Source organism: Typha latifolia, chromosome 3, assembly GCF_019914945.1.
Source record: "Typha latifolia isolate L0001 chromosome 3, TyphaL0001v2, whole genome shotgun sequence".
In the NCBI taxonomy this organism is placed as follows: Eukaryota; Viridiplantae; Streptophyta; class Magnoliopsida; order Poales; family Typhaceae; genus Typha; species Typha latifolia.
The window spans coordinates 17,465,617-17,489,964 of NC_133088.1; the positions used below are offsets into that span (position 1 = coordinate 17,465,617).

Genomic DNA, 24,348 nt, shown 5'->3' on the forward strand with positions numbered 1-24,348 from the left:
CGCAAATATGTGAAATGATAAGGTGTTAAATGCAAATTTCCAATTTTCAAATGTCAGATTAAAATAATAAAAGTGAAAGATTAGTGCAACGTGTGTTCGTGGTTCAATGGTAAAAATTTTTTATTAAATTTCAATGGTAAGTTAAATAGATAGACATATAATATATATTTCCTCAAAGCAAATCAATACCTTTAGATTGATTTATCTTATTCAAACTGAGCTCATCTATAATGATCTTTTACTCTCACAATCATATTATCTTTATTTCAATTCTTCCTTATCTTTTACAGGGTATTCAAACTGTTTGATCTGCAAGGATATTTTGATAATTTCGTAAAGTATGGTTTATTTAATTTTATGATAATAATATTACGGTACTACGACGAGCAGTACTATGTCAATTAATACATTTATTTATTTTTAAAATCGATAATAAGATAGGATTTGAATCACAAAAGGTTCATAACGTACGGAGTTACTTGAAATTCCCGGACTAAATGCGGGCCCTGCGGGTCCAGTTGTCCCGTGATCGGTCTTGGACCGGACCGAGAAAGGTCAAAGCCCAATGCCAGCCCAATGGGCTTCGGGTCCAAGATGAGGCCTTTTTTTGTTCTCTGAGAAAAAGATGTTGATTAAGAAGTGCATAATGAAAATGACTAACATTGATAATTCAAGTTTCAAGTACTAAAAATGTGAGCAAAAAAATTAAAAAAAACGATTTAGTGATAAGCAATGCAGGCTAAACTGCAACTCAATCTGCAACTTGGGCCAGTGCCAGAACATGTAATCAATATAGCCTTGTTGCTTTATAGCATGTGAAAAGAAATTCATGACAATATCATAGCAAACTCTCGATCGCATTCGCAACACATAGTTGACTAAAAGCAGCAACAAAAGATCCAGTTTGGCTACCAGGGAAAAAAAAAATCTCTTACTGGTGATACTACAAATAAATAGATTGTTCAAGTGATGTGCTGTTCAAATTTAAGTCATCTGTGGAAGAATATGAAGGCATTGGTAGAATTATATATATAATAAACTGAAAGGAATATTGGATCAAGTATCCTAAGGACCTAAACATGAATTATCTCACCTGATACAGAGTGTCTTTTATCACTAAAGAAAAGCATCCAGCTTTTTAGATTTGATGGGTCGTGGAGGTCGGAAATCCTCCAACAGCAAGTTGGAGCTTGCACGGATCTGACTCAAAACAGAATCCCCTTTTTCTAATCTTATGGACTCTAGGGTGCTACCGAGGACCTCTGATGCAAGCCCGATTTCCTGCAGACGCCCTGGCTCTTCCCCACCTTCACGTATCAATCTCCCTATCTCACTCAAGGACACCACATTTTCCAGTATTAATTTTGAAAATAAATGGCCAAGATATTCTGCTGCTTTCGGAGCATCATTTACAGCATCCTCTAAGGTAGAGAGGACAGATTCAAACCTGAAGCAAGTTAACATGAGTCAGAAAAGTAATAATATGGATCATGTAATGAGTTTTGCCTTTTGTGTGTGTCGGCAAGCATAAGAAGAGAATGTAAAGAGCCAAAGAGCTATAATATCTTAGTAGAAGTTAAGTTTATGCCATTCATACCCCTGAATTAGCTGCCCTTGGCTTAGCAAGCTATCTCGAGGCTTGCAAAGGTCAATAAGAAGCTTAGCCAAGAGATCCCTTTCAATGTCCTTCCTTTCAAAAGAGTCGATAACCCAAAGCGACACAACTGAAGGATAGAAACTAGGGGAATTCAACTCTTTCATACACAAGGCAACCTCCTTCTCGTCTTTGGCACTGGAAAAGAAATACCAAACTTATATCAGCATCCGGAAGGAGATAACAGCAGTTACATATTAATACAAAGGTAATGACAGACATCCTAATTGCCAATTTGCCCTGCCAACCTCAGTCAATAGCAATCTTATTTTGGATCATTTATATTCATTTGAAACAACAAACCAAAGAATGAGGCAGAAAACTGAGGAAAAAATTGTCGACACTTTGTTCATTCGGGTTTGATTGTCATAGTTCTTTAATTTGAATTAGGTTTATCATTGGATGAACTGCAAGGACAGGTCGTCGTATTGATGACCAAGAAAAGTATGGAGAAGAAATCTTAACCTTCTTCAGTAAATATAAATCAGTTTTCCTGCCATTAAACACACAACAATCTAATATAAGAGAGAAAGTGCTAGTAATATTTCCAGCAAAAACAGAAAACAAGATCTGAAACTTTCAACTTAAAAATAAGAAAGGAACTCCAAATGACTGATGAATACGTATAAATTGCTAAGCATTACAATTCTCCATCTTCAGCTGTAGAAAAGTATAAATGGTAGTAAAAGGTAGCCTCGAAGAACCATCCAGTATAAAGCATAGATGTTTGCATTTTATCAGAAAATCTAAGAATTTGGAAATGTACAAGATAATTTAGATGATAGAGTAGAGGAATCCATGGGTTATATGCCTTGGTAGGGAAGAGAAGACTGCAAAAACACTTTCAACAGAGAAGTGATTTCCAAGGGAAAAAGTACATCATTCAAAACAAGGTTACTACTTTACTTAGTTGAGTAACATGTTAGTTACCCTGATCATTGTTTGCTCTGTTGTACAAATAGCATAGCTAGCAAATCTTTTCCTTTTAATAACTAAACCACAAAATTCAAAGCCATTGGTGGATTTATGAATAGCAAATAATGGCATCATAACAATCTAAAAGATCTGATGATCCAAGTAAAAAATTAATAAATTTGCCAAGCATATAGAGAATCCACATTAAACTCCCAATACAGCAAGGAAAAACTTGTGCGTGTGACATATTAGAAGACCATGAGCCTTAAGCATAAACTTGAAATAGAACTTACCTGTAAAATTCTCGTATTGCTGATATTGATTTTTCTTGAAGAACCTCCTCTGAGAAGGTTTTTGTTTCTGCACGTGTATCTTGGGTGCTAGTTGATGATCCATGCATTCTCCCGGCAGATTGAATAATTGTAGTTGGTGTAGCAAAAGCACGATCTGGGTTTCTGGATTCCCGACTGCCAGAAACATTGCGGTCTTGAGAGCTTTGCTGATCAAAAGGTGCTCCTGTAAACCTATCTGCCATATTTCTTGCATTAATATCTTCTCTTGAGTTATGGGACGTCCAATCAGGTACAGTATTATAACCATTTGGACCTGATGGCATCCTACGATGTTCACCCACGCTTCGAGGAACTTCAGCTGAGGCAGCAATTGGCAACACTGGCTGCCCTCTAGTAGACATTCCCCTTGCAAGGCCGCCTTGAGGACCAAGGGTAATGGAATCATCATTAATAGGCCTTTGAGGGAGGGGAAGTGACGATATTCTGCTTTCAAACTGATGCCTATCATCCAAGCGAACATCCTGGGTTTTGCCATAGCCACGGGTCTGAGAAGGCAATCCACGAGTACCAACTTGTTGGGAACTAGAAGTCAATGCAGAGGAACCACGAACACCATAATCTGCAGGTTGTCCGCGCCTTGAAACCGAAGTAATGACGGGACCACGAGCTAACCTACTTGCTTGAGACTGTCTTTCTTGAGCTGCATCTCTGTGAACCTCCTCAATTTTCTTTGGTCCCTCAACTTTCCTTCTCTGCTGCCATTTATTTTTCCTCAGATCAATTGAGTCTTTCAGCATAAATCTAACACGAGACGACAACTTCTGGTTTGCCGATAGATTCAGCATCATATCAAAATATGCATCCATATGCTCTTTTGCCTTTGAGTGATCTATCATCTCCCCAATTGTACTCATCAATTTACATAGAGCCTCGATATCTTCCTCATCAGGGTTTGGATACTGCCCTAACAACTTTTTGATGCATTCGTGCATAATTCTCTCTGTCAACATCTTCTTTTTGTACAGCTCCCCAATCAAACGGATATTTCCCAGCATGCGCCTCCTTGCACGAAGCCTTTTCTCTTCCCGCTCCTCTTCGGATTGTTTAACTTCACCTTCTTCTTCCACCTTGTCAGCTTCAGCTTGCTCTCTTTCCCCTCTTTCAAATTCCTCCTGACATTTGTTTAAAAGCAACCTCCTAAAAGTAATTTTTTCGTTGTCCTCACCGATGTCTGGTAATGCACCAGCCAAATGGAAACAGAAATTTGCATACATTTCACAGAAGGTAGGTTCTGTCAATGCTTTGTCAAAGATCTGTGATATGACACCAGTAAGAGTTACTGCATTATCTATGTTAACCTCCTTGACTTGTGCAAAAAGTTTGTCAAAATTTTGAGGTGTTAACTTGTTAAGAATGCCTTTCAGTTGTCTTTGCTTTGCCTGTTCCTCGTCAGAAACTTTACCTACTTCGTATTTCCTCTCGGCCTTGTGCATTATCTGCAAAGGTGTCTGAGGAGAAGGCATTAAACCTCTCTGAATACCGGAAGCACGCTGCCATCTGTCTGAATCAGAACTGCTACGTGGCATGCCACCTTGAGATGCCACTGATTGGATAGGGCCTGATAGAATCCCACCAACAAACTGACTGGGTGGCTGGTTACGTGGATTTCTCAAAACCCCATGATTGACTCCTTGGCCAGGACGGAAGCTCACAGCTGCAACTCCATAACCAAAATCTTGGCGAGAATCACGTCCAGGACTAAAAGGGCCAGGTGACTTGATCCATTTATTGTCATCAGTATTGCTAGCTAGACGGCGATCACTTCGAGAAGTTCCCAAAGACCTATCTAATATCCTCCCTGGACTTGGATATGGTTCATGGTCAACAACGTATGATCTTCCCACCGGAACACTCATCAAGGCATCAGCAATATCAGACCCTATCTCAAAACCTTCAGGAAGCTCAGTATACTGTTGTCCTACAGTTAATAAAAAATCTCTAGAATATTTTTTGCTATTAACAGCTTCATTTCCATCAAGAGGCTGTATTTTTGCTCCATTAATCTGCAGATCATGCTGTGATGTTCTCAATTTTGGAGTGACTATATCAGCTGCATCTTCCCAATCATCTAGATCAGCTTTGCCCTGTCCGTCCTCGTCACTCACAGGAACATCCTTTTCAGGATCAACACGAGGTGCATCAGTTGTTGAAGAAATGTCGGTGCCTTCTAATGTGCTAACACTTTCATTTTTTTTCTCTGGTCCTTTATATGCATTGTAAAGATCAGAAGATCCCGCAGCATCTGCTTTAGAAAGTATATCCTTCAGCTTCTTCTTTTTCCCAACACTACTCTTTATCTTAGTTGTCTCCAAAACAAGGTTCTCCTTAGGCTCAGTAACACCTGCAGAAATAGGGCCAGCACTAGATAGCTCTGTCACCTTATTTTCCAGTTTCTCTGTCCTCTCAGACTTAGCTGAATCTGGAAGAGAATCTCTCTCCACAGGTCTCATAGCAAGCTTAATTAAGTCTGAAGATGCATAAATAGGGCCAGCATTCTGATTGCTTTCTATTTCAGTGTGATTAGATTCGTTGGTACTGGTACCTGGACGTGAAGATTCTTCATTTACATCTGAAGATGGAAGACAGCTAGTAGAAAGCAAATCTGCATCGGTGGAGCTCGGCAATGTAAGAGCAGGTCTGATTGATTTCCCCACTTCACATTCATCCTCTACTTTATTGGCAGCTTCTTCGGAGGCATCAAGATCTTGTAAGGATTCACTAGATACTTCAGCTTTTCCATGTTCTGTTGCTGTTAGCATTTCCTTCCCCTGCACCTCCATCAAAAGAACATTTTCACTATCATTGGAACACAAGTTGCCTGACATAGTTCCATCAACCTCAGGACCTGAAGAAGTTGATCCCTTAGAGGATCCACCCTCCTTTATAGAAACCCCATCAGTTGCTAATGGAGATGCACCAGAGAAGCACAGAGGCATATTTTCTGACGGCTCCTCCAACATTACTCCAAAAGAGGAAGATGCAGCAGATACTGGTATTACTCCGGCTTCAGATGTTCCTACTTCCAAAGAAATCTCATCTCCAGTGCTCGAAGAAGGCAAGCTTATTGTGGAAGTGGTTAAACCTGGCACAACAGAAGACTGAACTTTCTCCGAGCTTTTGCCAACTTCAAGATTACTTGCACCAGATGTAGTTTTATCCTTGACAATTGGTGATGATTTAATGCCTGCAGAATCTGATGCATCTAACTGCAATCCAGTCATATATACAGGTTAAATGACAAATTTGGCCTCATTTAGCACAAAAAGGAAGTTATACATATTTATCATAAAGTGAACACAATTTACCTGAGACTGTTGCTGAAAATTTCTTGTATCCCTTTTACTTGTTTTTTTCCGATGATCCTTTAAAGAATCCGATCTTCGAAAAACTGTATTTTTCTTCCCATCAGCTGCTGAAACTGATCCAGGATCTGCAATAGGAGTGACAAGATCTGATGAAGAAGTTTCAGATTGCATTTGCAGTGTTGAAAGCATTGGAGGAATTCTAGTGGACTGACTATCTGTGATGGACATGCCCACTGGTTCAAGAACCTGCTTGGGTTGCTGAACAGAATTTTCCTCACCAATGTCCACATTGCTTTCCTGATGGGATCTGGGAGCATCAGCTGATGGGCCTAATAACTTAAGTGCCTCCATTTGACTATTGGACATGTTACTTGTTACTGCAGTTGTCCCAACTTTCTCCACGCGCGAGCTAACAGGGGGCCTCACGGTTACCTTGACTGGATTTGATAGAGCAGGCACTGATGAGTTCTCTGAATTGATTCCTTCAGAAACACCATGTGCCTGAGTAAGTGGCCCAAGTTTGCCACTAGGCATTGGATTTAATACAGATGGGTTACTGAAAGTAATTGGCTGCCCGGTCTCATTGACAGGATAGCTATATCTTGGAGCCTGGGACCCAATAGGCATCTGGTTACTTGTTAGAGGAACAGTATTAGCAGTAGGGAAATAAATGGCTGAAGGGTTGTAGGAATTTTGTTGTAACGAAGTATAGTAGCTAATCTGATGAGACTGTGTATAAGCTTGAATAGGCTGAGACTGTGGGACGACACTAGGTAGAGGTCTCTGCCCAGAGGAAACAGCATCTACATATGAATCAGTTCTTTTATCAAGCTTCAGTTCTTCATGGGTGTCTGGATGAGTTATTTTCACAGTGCTTTTGCGGGGAACACCAAATCTCCCCGGTTGTTGCTGAGCAAATTGGGGAGTAATTCCTATCCCCAGTTTACCTAACTGAGGAGCTAGTTGGTGACTAATCGGAGGTGCAAATCCAAGGCCTTGTCCCTGATGCATCAACATTTGTTGTTGCAAAGAATGAGCTTGAACACCAGGAATATACATTTGTTGTGGAACTTGGGGTGCATTCGCCACAGGTAATGCTATTGTCATTTGTAGTGAGCTAGGAATGACACCCTGTGGTTGCATTTGTGGGTTGGGACCACCGAATTGAAGGGGCACTTGTGGCTGTTGATGCTGAAAAGGCATTGACATGGGCATCGCAGACATAGGAAGTACATTTGATTTTGGATGTGCCACAGGAGCAGATGGAATTGGGAGATGTGGATCCTTCTTCATTGGAAGAGGAGGCTGAGATTGACCAGAATTAGGTTTCTTAGCACCACCAATATCCTTTCTTACTGGTTGCTGTTGTTCTTGCTGTTTCGGATCAGAGGATAAAGGTGTTGAGGGAACTTGCCAAAATGAACCATGACGGACCTGAAATGATTAAAAAGAAAGACATAATGAATAAAATGGGTAATAACCACGTGATACTACTGTTGATACAATAATGACAACGTAAATGGCTAAATGCTAACTAAACAGCTAGATGTTTTGCAGAGGAGGTTTAGAACACACATGTCCCATGATTCTTTAGTGAAAATCATGATAAATTACGCAAGTTGCACAGTAAGGCTTCAGTCTCGAACAAATGGAGGATGAACGGAGGAAAAACATTCATCTAACAATCCCTAGGTAGCTGGGGCTAGAGGCTTAATGGAGGTGGTGGTTGCATGTCACGTGAAAACATGAATAGCTATGAGCATAATGTTGATGCACTGAGAACCAAATTGGAAGAAGAAATTCACTTGTGATAACAATTAACCACAAAAATGGCATTATAAATTATCATAATAATGCAGCAATCAACGAACCTGATCTTGTTTCTGTTCATCCAGATTTGGAGGGGCTGAGCTTGTCCGTGCAGGAATCTGTAAAAACAGTCGTGCATTTCCAATTTATAACGAACGTAGGATTAGAAGAGTTCATGATTTGATATCAACTATCAGAACAAAACATGCAAATAGAGGACATACTTGCATTCCATTCATAATCCCAGGATTTATAGTACCAAATTGGAGAGCAACTTCCCTAGATGAATCCCCTGAAGTCGATAGCACAATAAAGTAATGAAAATCCCATTACATAATGATTCCAAAAACTGAAAATGCATATCAACAAACAAACTTGTATATTGCCGTTTAATTTAAATTGAAAAAAGAAAGAAAGAAAGACAAAAAGAAAACCTTTAGCCGGTGGCAGCAGTCCTGAAGAATCTGATGCTCCAGCAGCAGACTGAACTGGTGGAGCCCTGGGAACCACACGAGAAGGATTTCTTGGCACGGGCATATCAACTGGCTTTGTACCACCTGCTGGCGGCACATCTGATGACCCCTCGACCAATACAAGCAAAATTAGATGGTTTAAAACATAAAAATCAAGATTTTCAAACCTTGCCATTAAAAAAGAAGGAAAAAAAAGCAGTCATATAACCAAGTAACTTAGAAAAAGAAAAGATAATAAGTTGATGCAAGTAAAAAGGATTCACTGCGTACCACGCGAGGTGGATTGGGGATGCACACCATTCTGGAAAGCACGGTTGGCAGCGACTGGAGGAACAGCAGTGCTGGCGTCAGAGCTCGAGCTCGACGGATTTAATCTAGGTTGGCTTCCTTGCCCATTACCTGATTTCCTAAAGCTGGATATGATAAAGGAAAGTCCATCAAAACCCTAACTTTTTGAAAACGTTTAATAACCTAAGTCAAGAAGACACAAAACCAGAAAGAAATCAGAGCAAAGGCGAAGGTTACACCTTCGGCTAGAAGATAAAGAAGGCGAGGAGGATTGGGTCGCAGAAGAATTGGAGGAGAGTGGAGGAGGAGGCGCCCCGCCGCCGCCGTAGAATCCCCTGTGCTGACCGGAGCTTCCCGATCGACCGGCTTTCCTCAAATGCCCCTCGCTTCTCTCTGCCCTAGATTGGTTGATGGACATAAATCCCGATTCTTCCTTCCTCCTCTATCATCAACCAAGAAAGATTCAAAACAAACCAACAATATCATCACCTATAAATCAAACCCTAAAACAACTCATCAAAGAACGCAAAACACAACGAAAAATAAAATATCAAAAAAAAAAAAAAAAGTATTCGAGGGTTTGCCACTTTGTTTAATGTAGATATCCTAGATTCGGAGATCTCTAAGGATCCAATCCACACCTGAATGCGTCTGTGGGAGATTAGGGTTTTTCTCCCCGCCTCAGTGGGAAGCGAGAGAAGCGGCAATCATCAACAGCACGAGAGAGAAGAGAAAAGAGAGACGGGAGTGTTTGAGAAGAGAAGTCGCGCAAAGGTGGGATTTTTAGGGAGAGGTGAGGGGACAGAGAGAAATAATATGAGAGAGGGTAGTCTCTGGGGGGGTATTTTGGGAAGTAGGCGGAGGTATATTAACAAACTGTAAAGCGGTTCAAAAGGGTAGTAGTAGTAGGTTTTTGAGGAGGAGCGCTTTAATCGCATTCACTCTCTCCTCTCTTTCTTTTATCCAATTTACTCACTCACTTACTGGTAGTAGGTGTTTATTAATGATTTATATTTATACCCTTCAATCAAAATACTTTGTTTCTACTTTTCCTAATCATAATAGGTTTGGTGTTTATATGTGAAATTCCATGCTATTTAAGAAATTGACTACCCTTACTCTCCTAATTTTATATTAATATTATATCTCTTTAAGACTTCTCAACTCTATTAAAATAATTTAATATGAGGTCATTTTTGTCATTTCCTTGAAAAGATTGCTCTGTAAATATTAGTTTTCCCATTATCTATCTCTTTAACTTCTTGTTATCTTGCTTAGATCTGCTTCATAAACTGTGATTTATTATTCAGCCATAGTGAGATAGCTTGTAGATCACCTGCATCTCATTTAAAAGCAAACAAAGTCTTCCATCTTGGCATTCTAATGTAGGGATGAAACCTAGAAAAAGAGAAAAGGAGTGGTGAATAAGATAATCTTGGGATGATGTGGAAAAAGTTCTGTAAATGTTAGGCCCAACCAAAGTAACTTTATTTTAAGTCTTTTTTAAACAAAGATAAATAAATAAAAAATAAGTCAGGGGTAATCAAACAAGGACAATGATAATTTAGGTATGAACATTGTAAGAAACTAGTTGCAGGAAGGACACTTGGCATCCCCTGATTGATTGTTAAGCCATCATTGACAGGCTCCCAAGTGTCTTCCTTACACATTGTTGCACCTTCTGTTTGGACTTTTATCAGATAGTAAGCAAGCAAATAAGACAGTGAAATAATTAGAAAGAAGACTGAAAACCATTAAGGATCTATGTGGTGATGATGTGTGAGTGTGACCAAATGTCACTAAGTTTCATAGGCACACATTGATTTCCTTCTCCCCCTTTCAAATCCTTTTCAGGTCAATGAGACATGTGGGCCTGAGAACAAAAGAAGGGGACTTGTGGTTTAGTATCTCCCTTCAAATGAGGAAAAGAGAAGGAATCTCTCCAAGGAAAGTTGAGTAAGAGACATTGGTATCACACCAATGAGGGTGTGCTTTCTTCTCCACAGGATTCCCCATTTATGATTCCACTGAGAAAGCAAGCAATTGCTGAAATCAAGCACAGACTCTACCCCCTCTCCACTTCTTTTCCTGAAAGGCAAAGAAAGCACTATGTGGGTACACAGAGTAATCTCCTGTTACTTTCATCACCCTCTCAACTAGGAGAGCAAACAAATGGGCTCACTGGGATCCTCTGTTAGGTTGAACATGATCCAATGACAGACCTGAATGTATTCTGATCATACATTATTTACAGAATTGAGTCTTAAGTTTAGTCACAAACAAGAAAATAAATGGTCTTCACTTCTCTAGTTAATTAGCTCATTAGATTTTTGGAAAGACAAGGGATTATGCTTTGTGTTTCAATGCTGAAACATATTTTTAGGCTAAAGACGGAAAAGTAGCGGTGCTAATCATTGTTATACGAGAAGAAAGAACATAATTTGAACAAAGATAAAAGGTTTCAGTTGCTAAACTTTGCAGTTGGAATATCGCTGCATATACTAGTTAACGCAAATTAAATATAAACTCAATAGATCAATATGAGACACCGGTCAGATACAGTGGATTGAGACATTGACAACTACTTCAGAGAAAAAGAAAATAGGAATTCCTATGGGATGGGGGGTTAAATTGAAGAAAGTTGTGTATGACAAAAGCCTACAGCTAAACAATCCAATTCTATAAAGAGAACAAAAGAACGTATACATATTTTTCCAAAGAGATTTCAACTCCATTTTAAAAGTGAAAAAGAAGAAACCTGTTAGAAATGATAATATCTCATTGATCTGATTGCAGCCGCTATCCACCAAATTCAGAAGCAATTCGCCTATATGTATAGAACATGTTTGATTCTGTTGGCGGGTAATAGATCTTCACAAACATGTCTTTGAGCTGGTCATGTGCAGTCATCTCTTCCAAAATCTTATCCTCAGATATTAACTTAAGCGAGTGCTCCTCTGCAGCTTGTGATAAACTATTCTTCACATTATTAAGTTCGTATTCTGGAGAAAAAACCAATTTGGACAGGTGATCTTTTCTGGATTGTCTGTCATACTTGTCTCCTTCCTTTGTTCCGGATGTGATTAAATTGTAGGTGTACACAATTTTTTCCTGGCCAATTCTATATGCTCGGCTGATAGCTTGTCTTCCTACTGCAGGATTCCAAACAACATCTAGAAGTACAACCCTTGAAGCCCCAGTAAGACTAATCCCTTCACAGCAAGCCTTTGTAGATGCAAGCAACACCTTTGCCTCACTTTTCAAATCATTGAAGACATCAATTGAGGACTGCCGATATCGTGGAAGAATCTTTCCATCCATTTGGAGCACCTCCTTCCCTTCACTCCAATTAAATACCATAATAAGGTGTTCTTTTATCAGGGTTAGTGGCTGGATATACTGACTAAAAATTAAAACCTTCTCTTTCAATGCTTCACATAGGCGAACAACTTCAATCACAAATCTCGTTTTTACTCCTTCAAAGGGGTCCAATCTCAGATCCTCTAGTAAATTCTTGTTTATGAGAGCAGCCTCCTCTTCAGTCATGTTAATAGAAGTCACAAGGTACGGATGAACGGAGGCCATGGCGATCTGATATTCAGTCTCAAAATTTCCGCGAGCCCCAATACTCTTCTCCATCTTCTCAATGATGTCTTTTTGCAGAGGGAGGGGATTCAAAATAATCACACATTCTCTTAGACCTGGGAGTGCCTGGAGGATGTTACCATTATGAATATGCACAAAAGGTTTCAATACAGATCTCACTTCTGCCACATTATGATCAGTAACTTGACTAGTTAGAGAAGTCCAAAAACCTTTCCCTTCATCCTTTTCAGGATATATGGTCTGCTCCTTCTCTGAGTTAGGCTTCGTTTTTCGTCGGCTTACTCCTGGCACATTGATTAAGATCTTTTCAGCAAACTTAGGCCTAACCAGACATAAAATATTGTACAGCTCCAGAAAATTATTCTGGAAAGGAGTTCCTGAAAGAATAACACGCTGTTCAGTTTTCACTTTTCCCAGTGCCTTCCAAATGAGACTACGTTCATTTCTAGGTGTATGCCCCTCGTCAAGAACGAGTAAGCCTGGCTTTTCAAGAAGGATACTTTTTAATTTCATGTCTGTAGGGCTCTTGCATCTGTCTGATGTAAGTCCCTTAAAAAGGCCATAGCTTATTCCAAGGATACCACCACCTTTCTCCCATGAATACAGTTTCACCAGGCGTACCAACTTCTCAGTTTGAGGTTCTCTGCTTACCAACTTACAGATGGCATTGTCCTCCCTTCCAGAATAGTCCCTAGAATTTAGCATATGAAATGGTAGGTTGATGTTCCACTTTTTGAATTCTTCTTCCCACGTAAGAAGCATTCCGCTAGGAGCAATAATTACAGGCCGGCATTCTGGGAAAATCTTCATGTATGTTTGGATAAAAACAATTGCTAGCCGGGTCTTTCCTGTCCCTGGAGCATGCGAAATTACACAGCCACCAACAACATCAGGTCTAGTCCCATTCTTCAATTCATTGAGGCTAATTCCACCTGCTAAATTTTTCCACATAAACTCAAATGCTTCCTGCTGATGTGGATACATGGTCTCAATCATCCCAGGAATGAGATCCCACACTGTTCCCTCTGGATGACATTGTGAACCTAGCTTGTCGTTGTTTTCAGCTGCTCCTAAATCATCATATAGCAAGGGGCTCTCCAAATTAGTGGTGTGTTTCAGTGCTGACTTCTGCCCGATGTTTCTTGACTGCGAATGCAGAAAAAGAAAAAGAAAATGTAAGAATAAGAAATGAATCGGGATGCTCTGATGAAGAACGAGCGGTATGTGCATTTGCGACAATCACTACTAACCAAGGATGGCAAAACATGTCTGATTTCCAAGCTTACAAAGGAGCAAAATTTGCACTTAATTCCAATCTGCTCATCAAGGATGAACTCATGCTTCCCTTGAGAACAAAGAGCCCGTGGATCAGAAGCAACCTGGTGTTTGTTGCTCTGTTTTTCTTGACCCTGAAAAACAACACAGTGCAACACTTTTCACTTATTAGGAAGAAATTATCATCAAACATATACGATGGTCCATGGAAAAAATGTATACTGATATACATTATACTTGAAAAAGATGAGAAAAACATGAGTTGGATTGAATGTCGGGCGATGCTTACATCACAACACTAAATATTAGATGATAGATATATCTATTGGCAATCTAAAAGAAACCAAATAATATCCGGTTGCTCATATCTTATAGGTAAACACACAAACCAGTCAATAGACTCGACACGGTATGAATAAATATAATAAGCTGATGTATTCTCCTGTTCAGAAATATCTATCTTCAATTAAAAATCTGTAATATGTTTAAATGGAGATGAAATAGCAAAAAAGTTCCCACAATTATGACAGCAAAATTTTGTTATTTATTCTAGTGTGTACTAAATGCTGAACCTTAACTTCTTAATTGAGCATGCTTACAAAAAGAACCACCTAGGGGATACAAACAACAACTAATCAGAAATTCACACAATATCACAGAGCATATTTTTGCAATTGTTCTTTGTATAGCAGAAGTAGAAGTACCTCATCAATATTATATGTACCAATATTCATCGACTCCAGAGCAAATTCAAAATCAGCCCACAATTCATCCGTAGCTTTCTCATAATCAGATCTTTCGACTGGCTCAGGATCTTCATCCCCGAACGAGAATTGTAATGGAGTAAAATCCTGGTCGCAACACTGGTTCTCATCCAGTGGGGAAGATGAATTTTCAATAGGAACTGAATCTTCTGAAAGCTTCTCTTTGTCATTCCAGATGGTATCAACAAGAAGTTTGGCAAGGTCTTGTCCCTTTGGCATCTTACAGCGTTTTATCTTCTTGTCTTTCCATGGCTGCACTCGCTCATGCCGCAATCCTCCCTTTCCCTCATCAATGTCCATCACATTCACATTGATGTCGCCACTTTTCTCGACCTGATTCCTTTTGTTGCTCTTCTCATCCTCCTCACCAGACGAAGACAATCTGAACTCAAGAACCGAGTCTGACTCATCCACATCTAAACAATATGGGTTGCTTACTGTCCCAAGCTTTTGCTTCTTCTTCTCTGGCTCTGAACTGAAACATGATCTCGTACGTTTTGCAACCCCAGTACTCCCACTACTGGCAGGACCTTCGCCATTGGCTTTATCATTGCCGAGTGGCACAAGAATGTCGATTCCAGAAAATTTCCTCTTTCGGAAAATCCGGGAGCTCTCACCCTTGTTTACAAATCCCTCCTGATCGTCTCTTATTGTCGTATTACTGTTATTAATTTCAAGATTGTCCTCCTCTTCCTCTTCGTGCTCCTCCTCTTTGTCCACAGTATCATTGGACAGTTCTTCAAAGAAAGGAGTGTATGAAAACCTTTTCTGTATACCCACACGCGAGCGAGTTCTCTGTGCGATGGAAGAAGACGCCATCAAATTAATGACTTTCTGAAGATCCCTTTCGCTATCATCGCCGTCGATTTCCTCTTCTTCCTTTCCCTCTCCTTCTCCCTCAGAATCATCAGCATCCTCAGATTCAGGAGACTCCTCCATTCCATCATCAATCCAATTCTTTGAATCTTCCAATTGCTCCTCCTCCATAAGCTCTTTTTTAACATTAACTGTCTCCCTTTCTGGGGAAAGTTTGTTGCTTTCTTGAGCTCTGAACTCTCTTGCTACTGAATCCGAAGTGCCCAAAGAAACCGAGTTCCCTTCGTTAGACCCTGATTTCGACTTTATCGATCCCTCAACGGTGCCCTCGCTATCGCCGCCGCCGTAACCTGAATGAAAGACGGCACCTTTCTGGTCCGACGACAAAGAACTCGACAACTCCTCTGCTTTCAACACCTCTAGCGATCTCGACCGAGTTCTCATCGCCACTGCCGCATTGTCTCCTTTCGAAGAGCAACCTTTTCCGCGATCCCGGCGTCCTCTTCGATCATCCTCTTCTTCCTCGTCATCCACAATGACGACGAGTTCCGGGCGCCGAAACGCGGTGCCGCTTCTCCCAGGTAAAACCCTAGCCTCGCCACCGCCACGGTCGCGCTGCCGTGCATCCGGTTCGATTCGGCCGCTTAGAGTTTCGCGAACTCGTTTTCTGCGAGTAACGGAATCCATCTCCTCTCACCTCTATCTCTATCTCTATCTCTATCTATCAATCTCTCTATCTCCGGTGATTTTTCGAGAAGAAAGGTAAAGTTATTGCTACGCAGTTATAACTCGTGATCTGAGAAGAGGAAGAGACGCGAGGAGAGAGAAGAGAGCGAGCTGGGTGTGGCTTTGGGTGCGCTTTGCGGTTGGCGGGGAAGGAAGGAGTAGTTGGAAGAGGAGAAGTGAGAAGTTAGCGGAAGAGGAAGGAAGAATAAAAGCCCGCGAAAGCAGAGCTGCGAAACTCCGGAAACGGAAACAAAAAAGACTACTTTTCCTCGGACAAAAATGCCCTGCGAAAGTCGTGATCAGTTTGAGTTTGGCTCCCAATGCAATTTGAAATCTCTCTACTTTTTTTGGTTTTTTTATTTTTATTTTTTTAATTTGAAATCTTTATATAACACCGAGTTGGTATTTTCGCAAAAATAAATAAATAAGGATAAAAAGAAAAAACATAGAGAGAGAGAGAGAGAGAGAGAGAGAGAGAGAGAGAGCTTTAAGAGACATGAACTATATATATATATATATATGTGCAGGGAAATTTTAAGTTGTCAACTCATTTGTATTAATTTTCCAAGCTATAGTGACAAATTTTATTTCTCTTGAAAAAATAATGAATAAAAAATCGACATTGGCTTCTTTGAAAATATTACTTTTAATATTTTATATTGTAAGTCTAGGAGACAGTCAAATATTCTAATTCTTAATCAAGAATCTGGAGGGTTTTTTTATGTCAACATATTGCCGATTTCTTTTTCCAAATTTTTTGAAATACTTTCTTTATTATCATTGATTTCTATGTAACCAGCCGTTTAGTAATTGATTCAAAATCATGATAACCAACCATTTTTAAAAGGCTTTTTTCACATTGCCGGATTTTTATGTCAACATTCACGGTTATGAATATATTCTTCATAATAACAACATAAAATCTCAACTTATTGTTGACTGATAGGTACTAGTTCAACTATACTTTTAATTTTCTTCATAGATAGGAGACAATAAGAGATCATTTGGTTAAATTAGAAGAGTGTCAGAAGTTTTCTAATAGAATTAAAAAATGTACCATAATTTGACTGTCTCTTATATTTGTTTACTCGAGATATTTTTTTAATCTGTTTATTATGTATCTAATTGTATAGCAGATTTGTTGTTGGCCTGTGACCTTTTCATGTTAAAAAAAGTTTTCTACGTATATTTTGTGTTTGAGTTTACTGTGATTATTTTGTTCTCTTTTAGTGTTTGATGATATTAAATTATACGTAGAAATTCGAGAATGCTTTTTATGATTGGTGTTAGCCTGTACACAATAAGTGGTATCAAAAGGAGGTTGCGATAAATCCCAACATTTCATAAGATAACATTCTCCATTGTCAAATGGAAATCTTACTAAGACCTTAAGAATTTCTTCATATGAAGTCATTAATCATTAGCATATTAAAGATGTTACCGCAACTGGTATTAATTCATATGTTGGATTTGCAGAGTTCTACATGTTCTTTGTATCTTTGGAGGGACATATTCGCTGTCGTATAATAATGATGCATCTGTGTTTGTTGAGAAAGATTTTTCGAAGTATACTAGGATTCAACTATGTTGACATTGCTAAGCATTTATCCATCAAGGAATCGTTTCATTCCACGATCCAACCCTCATAGGAATTTGAGTAAGGAATGATGATTCTTTTAAACAAAGCATCCTACAAGATATTCCAGGATTCACCTCACAAGAGAAAATCAAAACCCCTTATGTCTTCTGTTGAAATTTATGTTCTTATTCAGATCCATGAAGAAAATTCACAACTTAACCAAACACAAATAAAATAAAGATAGGCTGCTGAAATTTATGTTTGAGTACAGAATTTTAGGCTGCTGAAAGAGATCGTTAACTGTACGAACAATTCATTTACAAATAGGTAAAGAAGCATCAATGATATAAAATTCACCAACGGCTAGTTTTAATGAGAGCAAAGATTTGCTTATTTTTTGTCACGGGACTCTGAAATCAATTTTCAGCTATAGGGAATACTGATCCGATTTTGTTGTGCCCGAGGCGATAGCATTTAATGTTGACGTAATATGGACCGAGAACAACATGGTTATCTTCTCCTCCAGCGAAAAAACAAAGAGTGTATAGGGCAAGCTCAAATTCAGGGCTCACACCAATTAAACTGCTGGAGACTGATTTCATAATACCATTCCATTCAAATTGAATTGTGAGCAATTGAGTTTCAGAATCAGGCTGCAATTCATGTCAAAAAAGATGAATCAAGTAGTGCTGGTATAAATTCTAATAAGACTACCAGTATTGTGCATATTAAGAAGCAATAGAAAAACACATCAAGTTACGGTGGTTCAGAAATTCAACTAAATTATGGTGGTTCAGAAAAACACATCAGAAACTTCATATAAAGATAACTAAATTATGGTGGTTCAGAAATTCAACTATTACTCAATGCAAGGCATCATTTAAATTGACATATTTCAGAGTCAAAAGTATATGACCAAGATAAGAGTGAAATTCAATAATAGAAAGAAGCACCTAGTCATTCCCAGCGGATTACTCATTAAGGTTGACACAGATTATTCAATTAATGTTGTCTACTATTGATGTTCCATTACCTTTTATGCGCTTACAAGAAAATTAATATTTTTCTCCTCATATTTTGATCCCCCAGCTCCACTTATATATTTCAATGTTTTTGTATCTATTCTTAGGAATAATATTCAATATAGAACATTAACATACTTTCACTCCTACCTCTCAAGTCTTAAAAGAAATACCATGCCTCCATCATTATCCTTTTGAAATGCTTAGAAGTAATCTCCAGGACAATCTAATGGTGGCAGGACGAGGGATCACCCAGTATGGGAAGGTAGATATGCAATTAAAAATTTTAGGTGGATATTAAATTTGTGAAATAGAAAACCTATCTTGCAGGTAAACAAGTAGACAGCCACTTTTTACTATAGTGTGTTGTCATCAAGATAGTGTTTTCCAAGATATATAATTTTCCTGGATCAGTCAATTCTAAAGTATATTTGAGATTGTATCATTTGATTAGTTCATCTATGGAAACTGGAACGGAATGAAAATGCTAGATATGTGACTGCATGTGCATGGATAATAAAATACTTACAACTTCGCCACGTCTCCTTGGGAAAATATAACCTTGGTAATCTACAGTCCCTTTAGCTTCTTCTATATAAAACTGCAAATACAAAGCTGATATCAGATTCTTCCTGTTTTGGAGGGCAAAAAGAAAAACAGAATGCGCTCCACTTTGTTCAAGTCAATCAGAAGCAATTGTTTGTGGGCCCTAACAGAAGCCAAAGTGATTCTAGCATACCAGATATTTTACTCCAGTTCTTTAAAGCTTTTTCATGCAGCTTATCCTTTCAGTTGATTACTTCGATATGCCAAAGATTTTGGAGATTGTAGGATATACAGAGGTAAATTTCATTTATCACACATGCCATAAATCTCTTGATTTACTGTGATGCTGATGTCTTCTCTTATATTCAAAGGCCATAATGTTGGAAAGCATTATTTTGATGCAATAAACACAACCAAGGTATCAAAATTCCAGAAATGACAGAATCAACATCTATCGATCAATAAAGCATGGAGGATCATGTGGCACCATCTACCATAAGAAAATCTTGTTTAATTGGAACAAAAAGCCACGAAAAACTCTATAAATACAGGTAACTTGCCTGAATCCAGTTGTGGAACCCAGAGACTTCTTGCTCACCTCTTCCCTTGATTTCTCCAACAAATACATGCTCAAAAGCAGAAGAGCAACTAGATCCACCACCTCTTCCATAGAGATCAAACCAAAGACTTGTCATCATTCTCTTGAAGTCTTCATAGTTATGAGATAAAATTCCCTTGGACACCAAATATGCATGAAGATATTTAATTGTTGGAGTCCTGCTTATTTCCTCAACAAATGCAGCTTGCTCATGCTTCTCTTCAGAAGTAACGGCTTCTTTACATCCCTCATTTGGATTATAATTATCTAAAAGAGCACAAAAACGAGAGTATGTCGGTTTTCTTAGTACATCATCACTTAACCAGCTAAACAAATTATCGGATGCCATATCGCCCTTCTGGTAGACCTTCTTTCCTTCACCACAACTAATTTCATAGTCTTTTCCTGGAACCAAGCGATTTATATCGAGCTCCCACAACCGATTGCAGGCTTTTGATAAGTCATCAAGCTCCTCACTTGTTGGCTCTATGTCTAGACCATGATAAGTGCCTTCATAATATTGCTGTTCAGCCAGTGGTTTTTTGTACCCATGCCAGGCCTCAGACTGCAAATGAATAGGCATTGTGGTAGAATCCACTATCATAACTCATGAACTTCTAATGATTTTTCACTAGTTTACAACAAAATAAGACAGTTAAAGCAAGCAATGCAACAAAATTGAGTCAGAGGAAATTTATCACAACAGAGAACTGCATTCAAGTAAATGCAATGTGATCTTTCTAGATTGATACGTAAAGATAAGCTAAGGAATCTAAATTCTTATCTCTTGTTTCTGTTTAAAGCCAGTTATTCAAATATTTATTTTATTCTACAGCTTTGAATTTTACTTGATTTTTCTTATGACATGACTCTTCTATGAAACATATAGATTGATTTCAGAATAAAGAATCATCGGCGGTAAAAGAAATAAATCCATTTAATCAATACATTTGGAGATTGTTGAATTACGTCTAGTCCAAATGGGCCATACGAAAGAGATTTAATATCGCAATTGCATAAGAATAATGCAACTCGGTCAAGGTCTTGACTGAAAGTTATACTCAATATGTTGGAAGCCTGTTCAATTTTAAACCACATACCGAATCGAATCCTCAACCGAGGTTTATTTGGTATAAAAAATTTCAGTAAAATTCTGAGAGTACATTATATACATCTAACTAAATAAATTCCACAATATATCTGAAACAAAAGTACAATTCAAAGAAGCAATCTTAAAGAGTTGTGCATTCTTAAAAGTGTTCTCTAAATTTTATTTATAGCAACTTGACCCCCAACCCAGCAAATTGGCATAATATCCCTGCCAAATCTACTGCAGATTTCATCAGTTGACCAGTATCGAATTCCCAATTTAATAAGATAATACTCTGCACGCCTGCATCTCAAAAGAGAGATTCAAACAAACCTGAAGCTGCTTCCTGGGTACTGGATGATGCTGCTGCTTCATTCCGCCAACTGTCTCCCATCTCTCATCAGTTCTCTCTTCACTCTCCTCCTGCAACTTCATCAAAATTCCAAAATAAAATTACCATTCACTATTAATCCGAAGCCATCAACATTTTTTGGATAAATCCGAGAACTAAGAAGATCCAAAACAAACAAACCTGGTGCTGTCTTCTTGGTGAGGGGTGAAGCGGCTTCTTATTTCCACCAACAGTCTCCCAATCCCCTTCACTTCCTTCTCCACTCTCCTCCTGCAACACTCATCCGAATCCAAAGCAAACCCACAAATTACCACCAAACCAACCATCAAAATCTTAACTTTATACTGCATATATACCTCAAAAGAACCAATGAATCCAATGTTGTTACCTTTCTTGAATTCCACGAACTGGGACGGCAGCTAAACTCGCCCCTTTGCTCTTGTCTTCCTTCCTCATCATGCCCAGACGAAACCACCTGCAAATACCACTCTCAGTCTCTCCTAAATCACCAAATGCAAAGATAAAACGCACCAAATAAAGAAATAGCTGATAAATGTAGAGGAAGGGCAATGAGTCAATGACCTCGGCCCAGGTGGATCTGGATCGCTCGTCCTCGTGAGAAGGGGATTGGCCTCGCCTCGGCCCGTCGTCGTCCTCGCGACCACCATCGATGGCTTCGAGGGCGACGTGGATTAACCCCTTAACGAGACCTTCCATTTCCGATTTCCTCTCCCTTCTCTTCGTGCCTTCAAGACGTTCGACAAAGTGCCTCTTTGGATCTGGTGAGCAGAAAAAGCGTCAAATACTTAAATGAGAGGTGGAGAGGGACAGATCCAAGAGACAAGAGATATGGTGGGGTTGTCATCAATGGGTTAAATAAAAGGAGGAGGAAGTCGTCGCTGGGGTTTGATCTTTATCGAGTCCATTAAATAATGATAGGGACGAGATCATGCAAACGGAGGAAGGTGCCGGCAATGGCGGGTAATGGCGTTTCGGTAATTCAACACTACTTCTCAGGTAACTTTCCCCATAAACACCTTACCTTTCGACGATTTCTCATCCTAGAAGTGTCTATTTTTAATATAAACCTACAAATTCCAATAATTTTATAAAAGGCCCCTTTATTGGGCCTTTGGCCCAATACTATAGTACGCATTCCAAAAATTTCATGGGCTAATGGATTGATTTGAGAGGTATTTATGAATATAAATAAAATCTATGGGTTATTAATATATAGCAGTAGGTTGTGATCATAATCTTTTGTTGGATTTGGAGTTTGTTTCTCAGTGTCAAACTTAAGCATCGACTTGTCACATACCACTAAGCCATGGTCGGTGGTTAATTTTTTTTTTTTTTTTTTGGAGTTAAACGAAATGAATGTCTAATTGCTTTGTAGATAGATGTGGACATATTTGATCCGATTCAACTTCGACAAATTGCATCAGTTAGTAATGCATGCCAGATGTTGATTGTAAGGCAAAGTGGATACTAATTTGGATGAATGGATCAATTTAAGAAACTTAGTAAAATAGCAATCTCTACTATTGCATCATATAATAAGACAGTTGAATGCTCCTCGGGGTCACGGGAGTAACACGCTATTGTCCTTTGATCAAATATATTTTTATATCATATATTTCTTATGAAAATTATTTTACTCTACCGACTTTGTACTGTATATTTATCTCTTGATCTTTTGACTAAGTTATAACTATAATATTTATTTTATATCATTCAGTCATTCTAAAATTTTATCTTTATTAACTGTGTTTATAATTGCAATTAAATTAAAAGTTTAATGGACATAAAATTTAGCAAAAATTATACATGGTTTAGTTCAACTTCACCAAACTTCCTTGTTGTTTTGACTAAAGTGTAACTATTATTAATTTTTTAATAAAATTTTAATACTAATTAAATTTTATATAATAAATATATATATATATTTATTATTTATAATTTTATTAGTATTATTTGGATGTATCGGAAAGCCTATTTAATTCTTTACAGTTTTATCTCCAACGATGATCTTTAAATTTGACATTTTGTGCGGTTAAATATGATTAAAAAAAGCGTAGAATTTATAAAATTAAATTAAATTATAATGGAGTAAAATATAATTAACTTTAATCACAAGAGAGTAGAAGTTATTTTTTTTTTTCTCTTCTTAGGTCACGGGGGTAACAAGCTCTTTAAATAAAAAGTTGAAACAACGAACGGTGTATATTAACCTTGAGAGAGAAAGAGAAAAAGAAAAGGTGAAAAGAATAAAGAGAGAGGAATGACTTCTTCCCTACTATTACTACTCAGTGTCCTTTTTCTTGATAAAAATAAATGAGTCCAAGTCAAGTCACGAAATACTAAAGTATGGTACTTTGATGTCACCGTTCCTAGAATCCTATAGTTCACATTATACTTCGTCTTGCTATCATATTAAACAAAACAAAAAAAATGTAAATAAAAAATAAAAAAAAAAATTGGACGGCTGAAGGAAAATTGATATATATTTTTTAAGAAGAAGAAGAAGAAGAATCCTGAATTATATGAAGCAGTTGAAGCGAAACAGTTTAATTAATATTCTCAAGGTATGTGTTACTAAAGAGAGGGACAAAAGTTACGAGAGAAGTCGTTGGCCAAAGGCAAAAGTTGCACCGACTTGGGTGCGATTTGACGGGTTAAAGGACTCCAAGACTCCGACTTGGAAAATGACCGAGAGAAGAAACTGGGAAGTTACCAGGAAAGCACAAGAAACTATTCAAAAAATAATTATGCGCGTGAAGTGAAGGAGCTTCCGGACAGTTCCACGGAGATTAAATTGCTCAAATAAATGCAGGCATAGAACCGGCACCCATGACGGTTTAAAGCTAACAAAGAACAGTGATTTTTATTATAAAACATAATTATGTCATGTTTTTCTCATTCATTTGATATCAAGTAGATGCAAAGGGTGATGACACAACCAAGCTGGGCCATACGAGAGAGGAGGTTTGTCTGTTTCCTGAAAGATCTTGGTCTTCAAAAATGTTATGAGAACAAAGGAAGAGATCTCCATGACCACCGAATACTGAATAAAGATTGCTCAGCAGGGAGGCCAAAAGTAAACAATACACACAATTCGCCAATGTTTTCACTCAAAAGTGAGTCAGACTTCTCCTTCAACTGATGTTGGAATAATCA

The 24,348-nt window shown here is 38.4% G+C and overlaps 3 protein-coding genes across 4 annotated transcripts; all 3 read right to left on the bottom strand.

Annotated features, from left to right (window-relative positions):
* Positions 1 to 784: 784 nt before the first annotated feature.
* On the bottom strand, positions 785 to 9,632 carry LOC140783603 (eukaryotic translation initiation factor 4G-like). The gene is made up of 10 exons (XM_073130543.1): positions 9,439 to 9,632; positions 9,037 to 9,239; positions 8,780 to 8,922; positions 8,471 to 8,608; positions 8,261 to 8,328; positions 8,099 to 8,155; positions 6,228 to 7,661; positions 2,863 to 6,128; positions 1,598 to 1,792; positions 785 to 1,447 (listed from the first exon to the last, which is right to left on the bottom strand). The coding sequence occupies exons 2-10, from the start codon at positions 9,213 to 9,215 to the stop codon at positions 1,117 to 1,119; spliced, it is 5,811 nt and encodes a 1,936-aa protein (XP_072986644.1). The 5' UTR covers positions 9,216 to 9,239; positions 9,439 to 9,632; the 3' UTR covers positions 785 to 1,116.
* Positions 9,633 to 11,340: 1,708 nt separating this feature from the next.
* LOC140784050 (SNF2 domain-containing protein CLASSY 3-like) lies at positions 11,341 to 15,945 on the bottom strand. The gene is made up of 3 exons (XM_073131228.1): positions 14,383 to 15,945; positions 13,654 to 13,812; positions 11,341 to 13,549 (listed from the first exon to the last, which is right to left on the bottom strand). The coding sequence occupies exons 1-3, from the start codon at positions 15,943 to 15,945 to the stop codon at positions 11,597 to 11,599; spliced, it is 3,675 nt and encodes a 1,224-aa protein (XP_072987329.1). The 3' UTR covers positions 11,341 to 11,596.
* A 1,833-nt stretch (positions 15,946 to 17,778) lies between these two features.
* On the bottom strand, positions 17,779 to 22,227 carry LOC140783604 (uncharacterized). Of its 2 annotated transcripts, none has more exons than XM_073130545.1 (7): positions 21,754 to 22,227; positions 21,560 to 21,646; positions 21,352 to 21,441; positions 21,153 to 21,242; positions 19,692 to 20,294; positions 19,115 to 19,186; positions 17,779 to 18,216 (listed from the first exon to the last, which is right to left on the bottom strand). In XM_073130545.1, exons 1-7 carry the CDS (start codon positions 21,886 to 21,888, stop codon positions 17,980 to 17,982), a joined length of 1,314 nt encoding a protein of 437 aa, XP_072986646.1. In that variant the 5' UTR covers positions 21,889 to 22,227; the 3' UTR covers positions 17,779 to 17,979. The 2 variants fall into 2 exon arrangements, with proteins under 2 accessions (XP_072986646.1, XP_072986645.1); XM_073130544.1 differs by having other exon boundaries at positions 21,153 to 21,248.
* Between the last annotated feature and the right edge of the window lie 2,121 nt (positions 22,228 to 24,348).

Excerpts from the sequence above, each read along its gene's own strand:
- LOC140783603 (XM_073130543.1), bottom strand. The coding sequence starts at position 9,215 with ATGTCCATCAACCAATCTAGGGCAGAGAGAAGCGAGGGGCATTTGAGG. Across the intron at positions 8,923-9,036 it reads TCTTTATCTTCTAGCCGAAG|CTTTAGGAAATCAGGTAATG; the intron begins GTGTAACCTTCG and ends TATCATATCCAG. Across the intron at positions 7,662-8,098 it reads ATGAACAGAAACAAGATCAG|GTCCGTCATGGTTCATTTTG; the intron begins GTTCGTTGATTG and ends TAATCATTTCAG.
- LOC140784050 (XM_073131228.1), bottom strand. The coding sequence starts at position 15,945 with ATGGATTCCGTTACTCGCAGAAAACGAGTTCGCGAAACTCTAAGCGGC. Across the intron at positions 13,813-14,382 it reads GTACATATAATATTGATGAG|GGTCAAGAAAAACAGAGCAA; the intron begins GTACTTCTACTT and ends GTTGTTTTTCAG. Across the intron at positions 13,550-13,653 it reads GACATGTTTTGCCATCCTTG|TCAAGAAACATCGGGCAGAA; the intron begins GTTAGTAGTGAT and ends CTGCATTCGCAG.
- LOC140783604 (XM_073130544.1), bottom strand. The coding sequence starts at position 21,888 with ATGGAAGGTCTCGTTAAGGGGTTAATCCACGTCGCCCTCGAAGCCATC. Across the intron at positions 21,442-21,559 it reads GTTCGTGGAATTCAAGAAAG|GAGGAGAGTGGAGAAGGAAG; the intron begins GTAACAACATTG and ends TGAGTGTTGCAG. Across the intron at positions 21,249-21,351 it reads CACCAAGAAGACAGCACCAG|TTGCAGGAGGAGAGTGAAGA; the intron begins GTTTGTTTGTTT and ends ATTTTGATGAAG.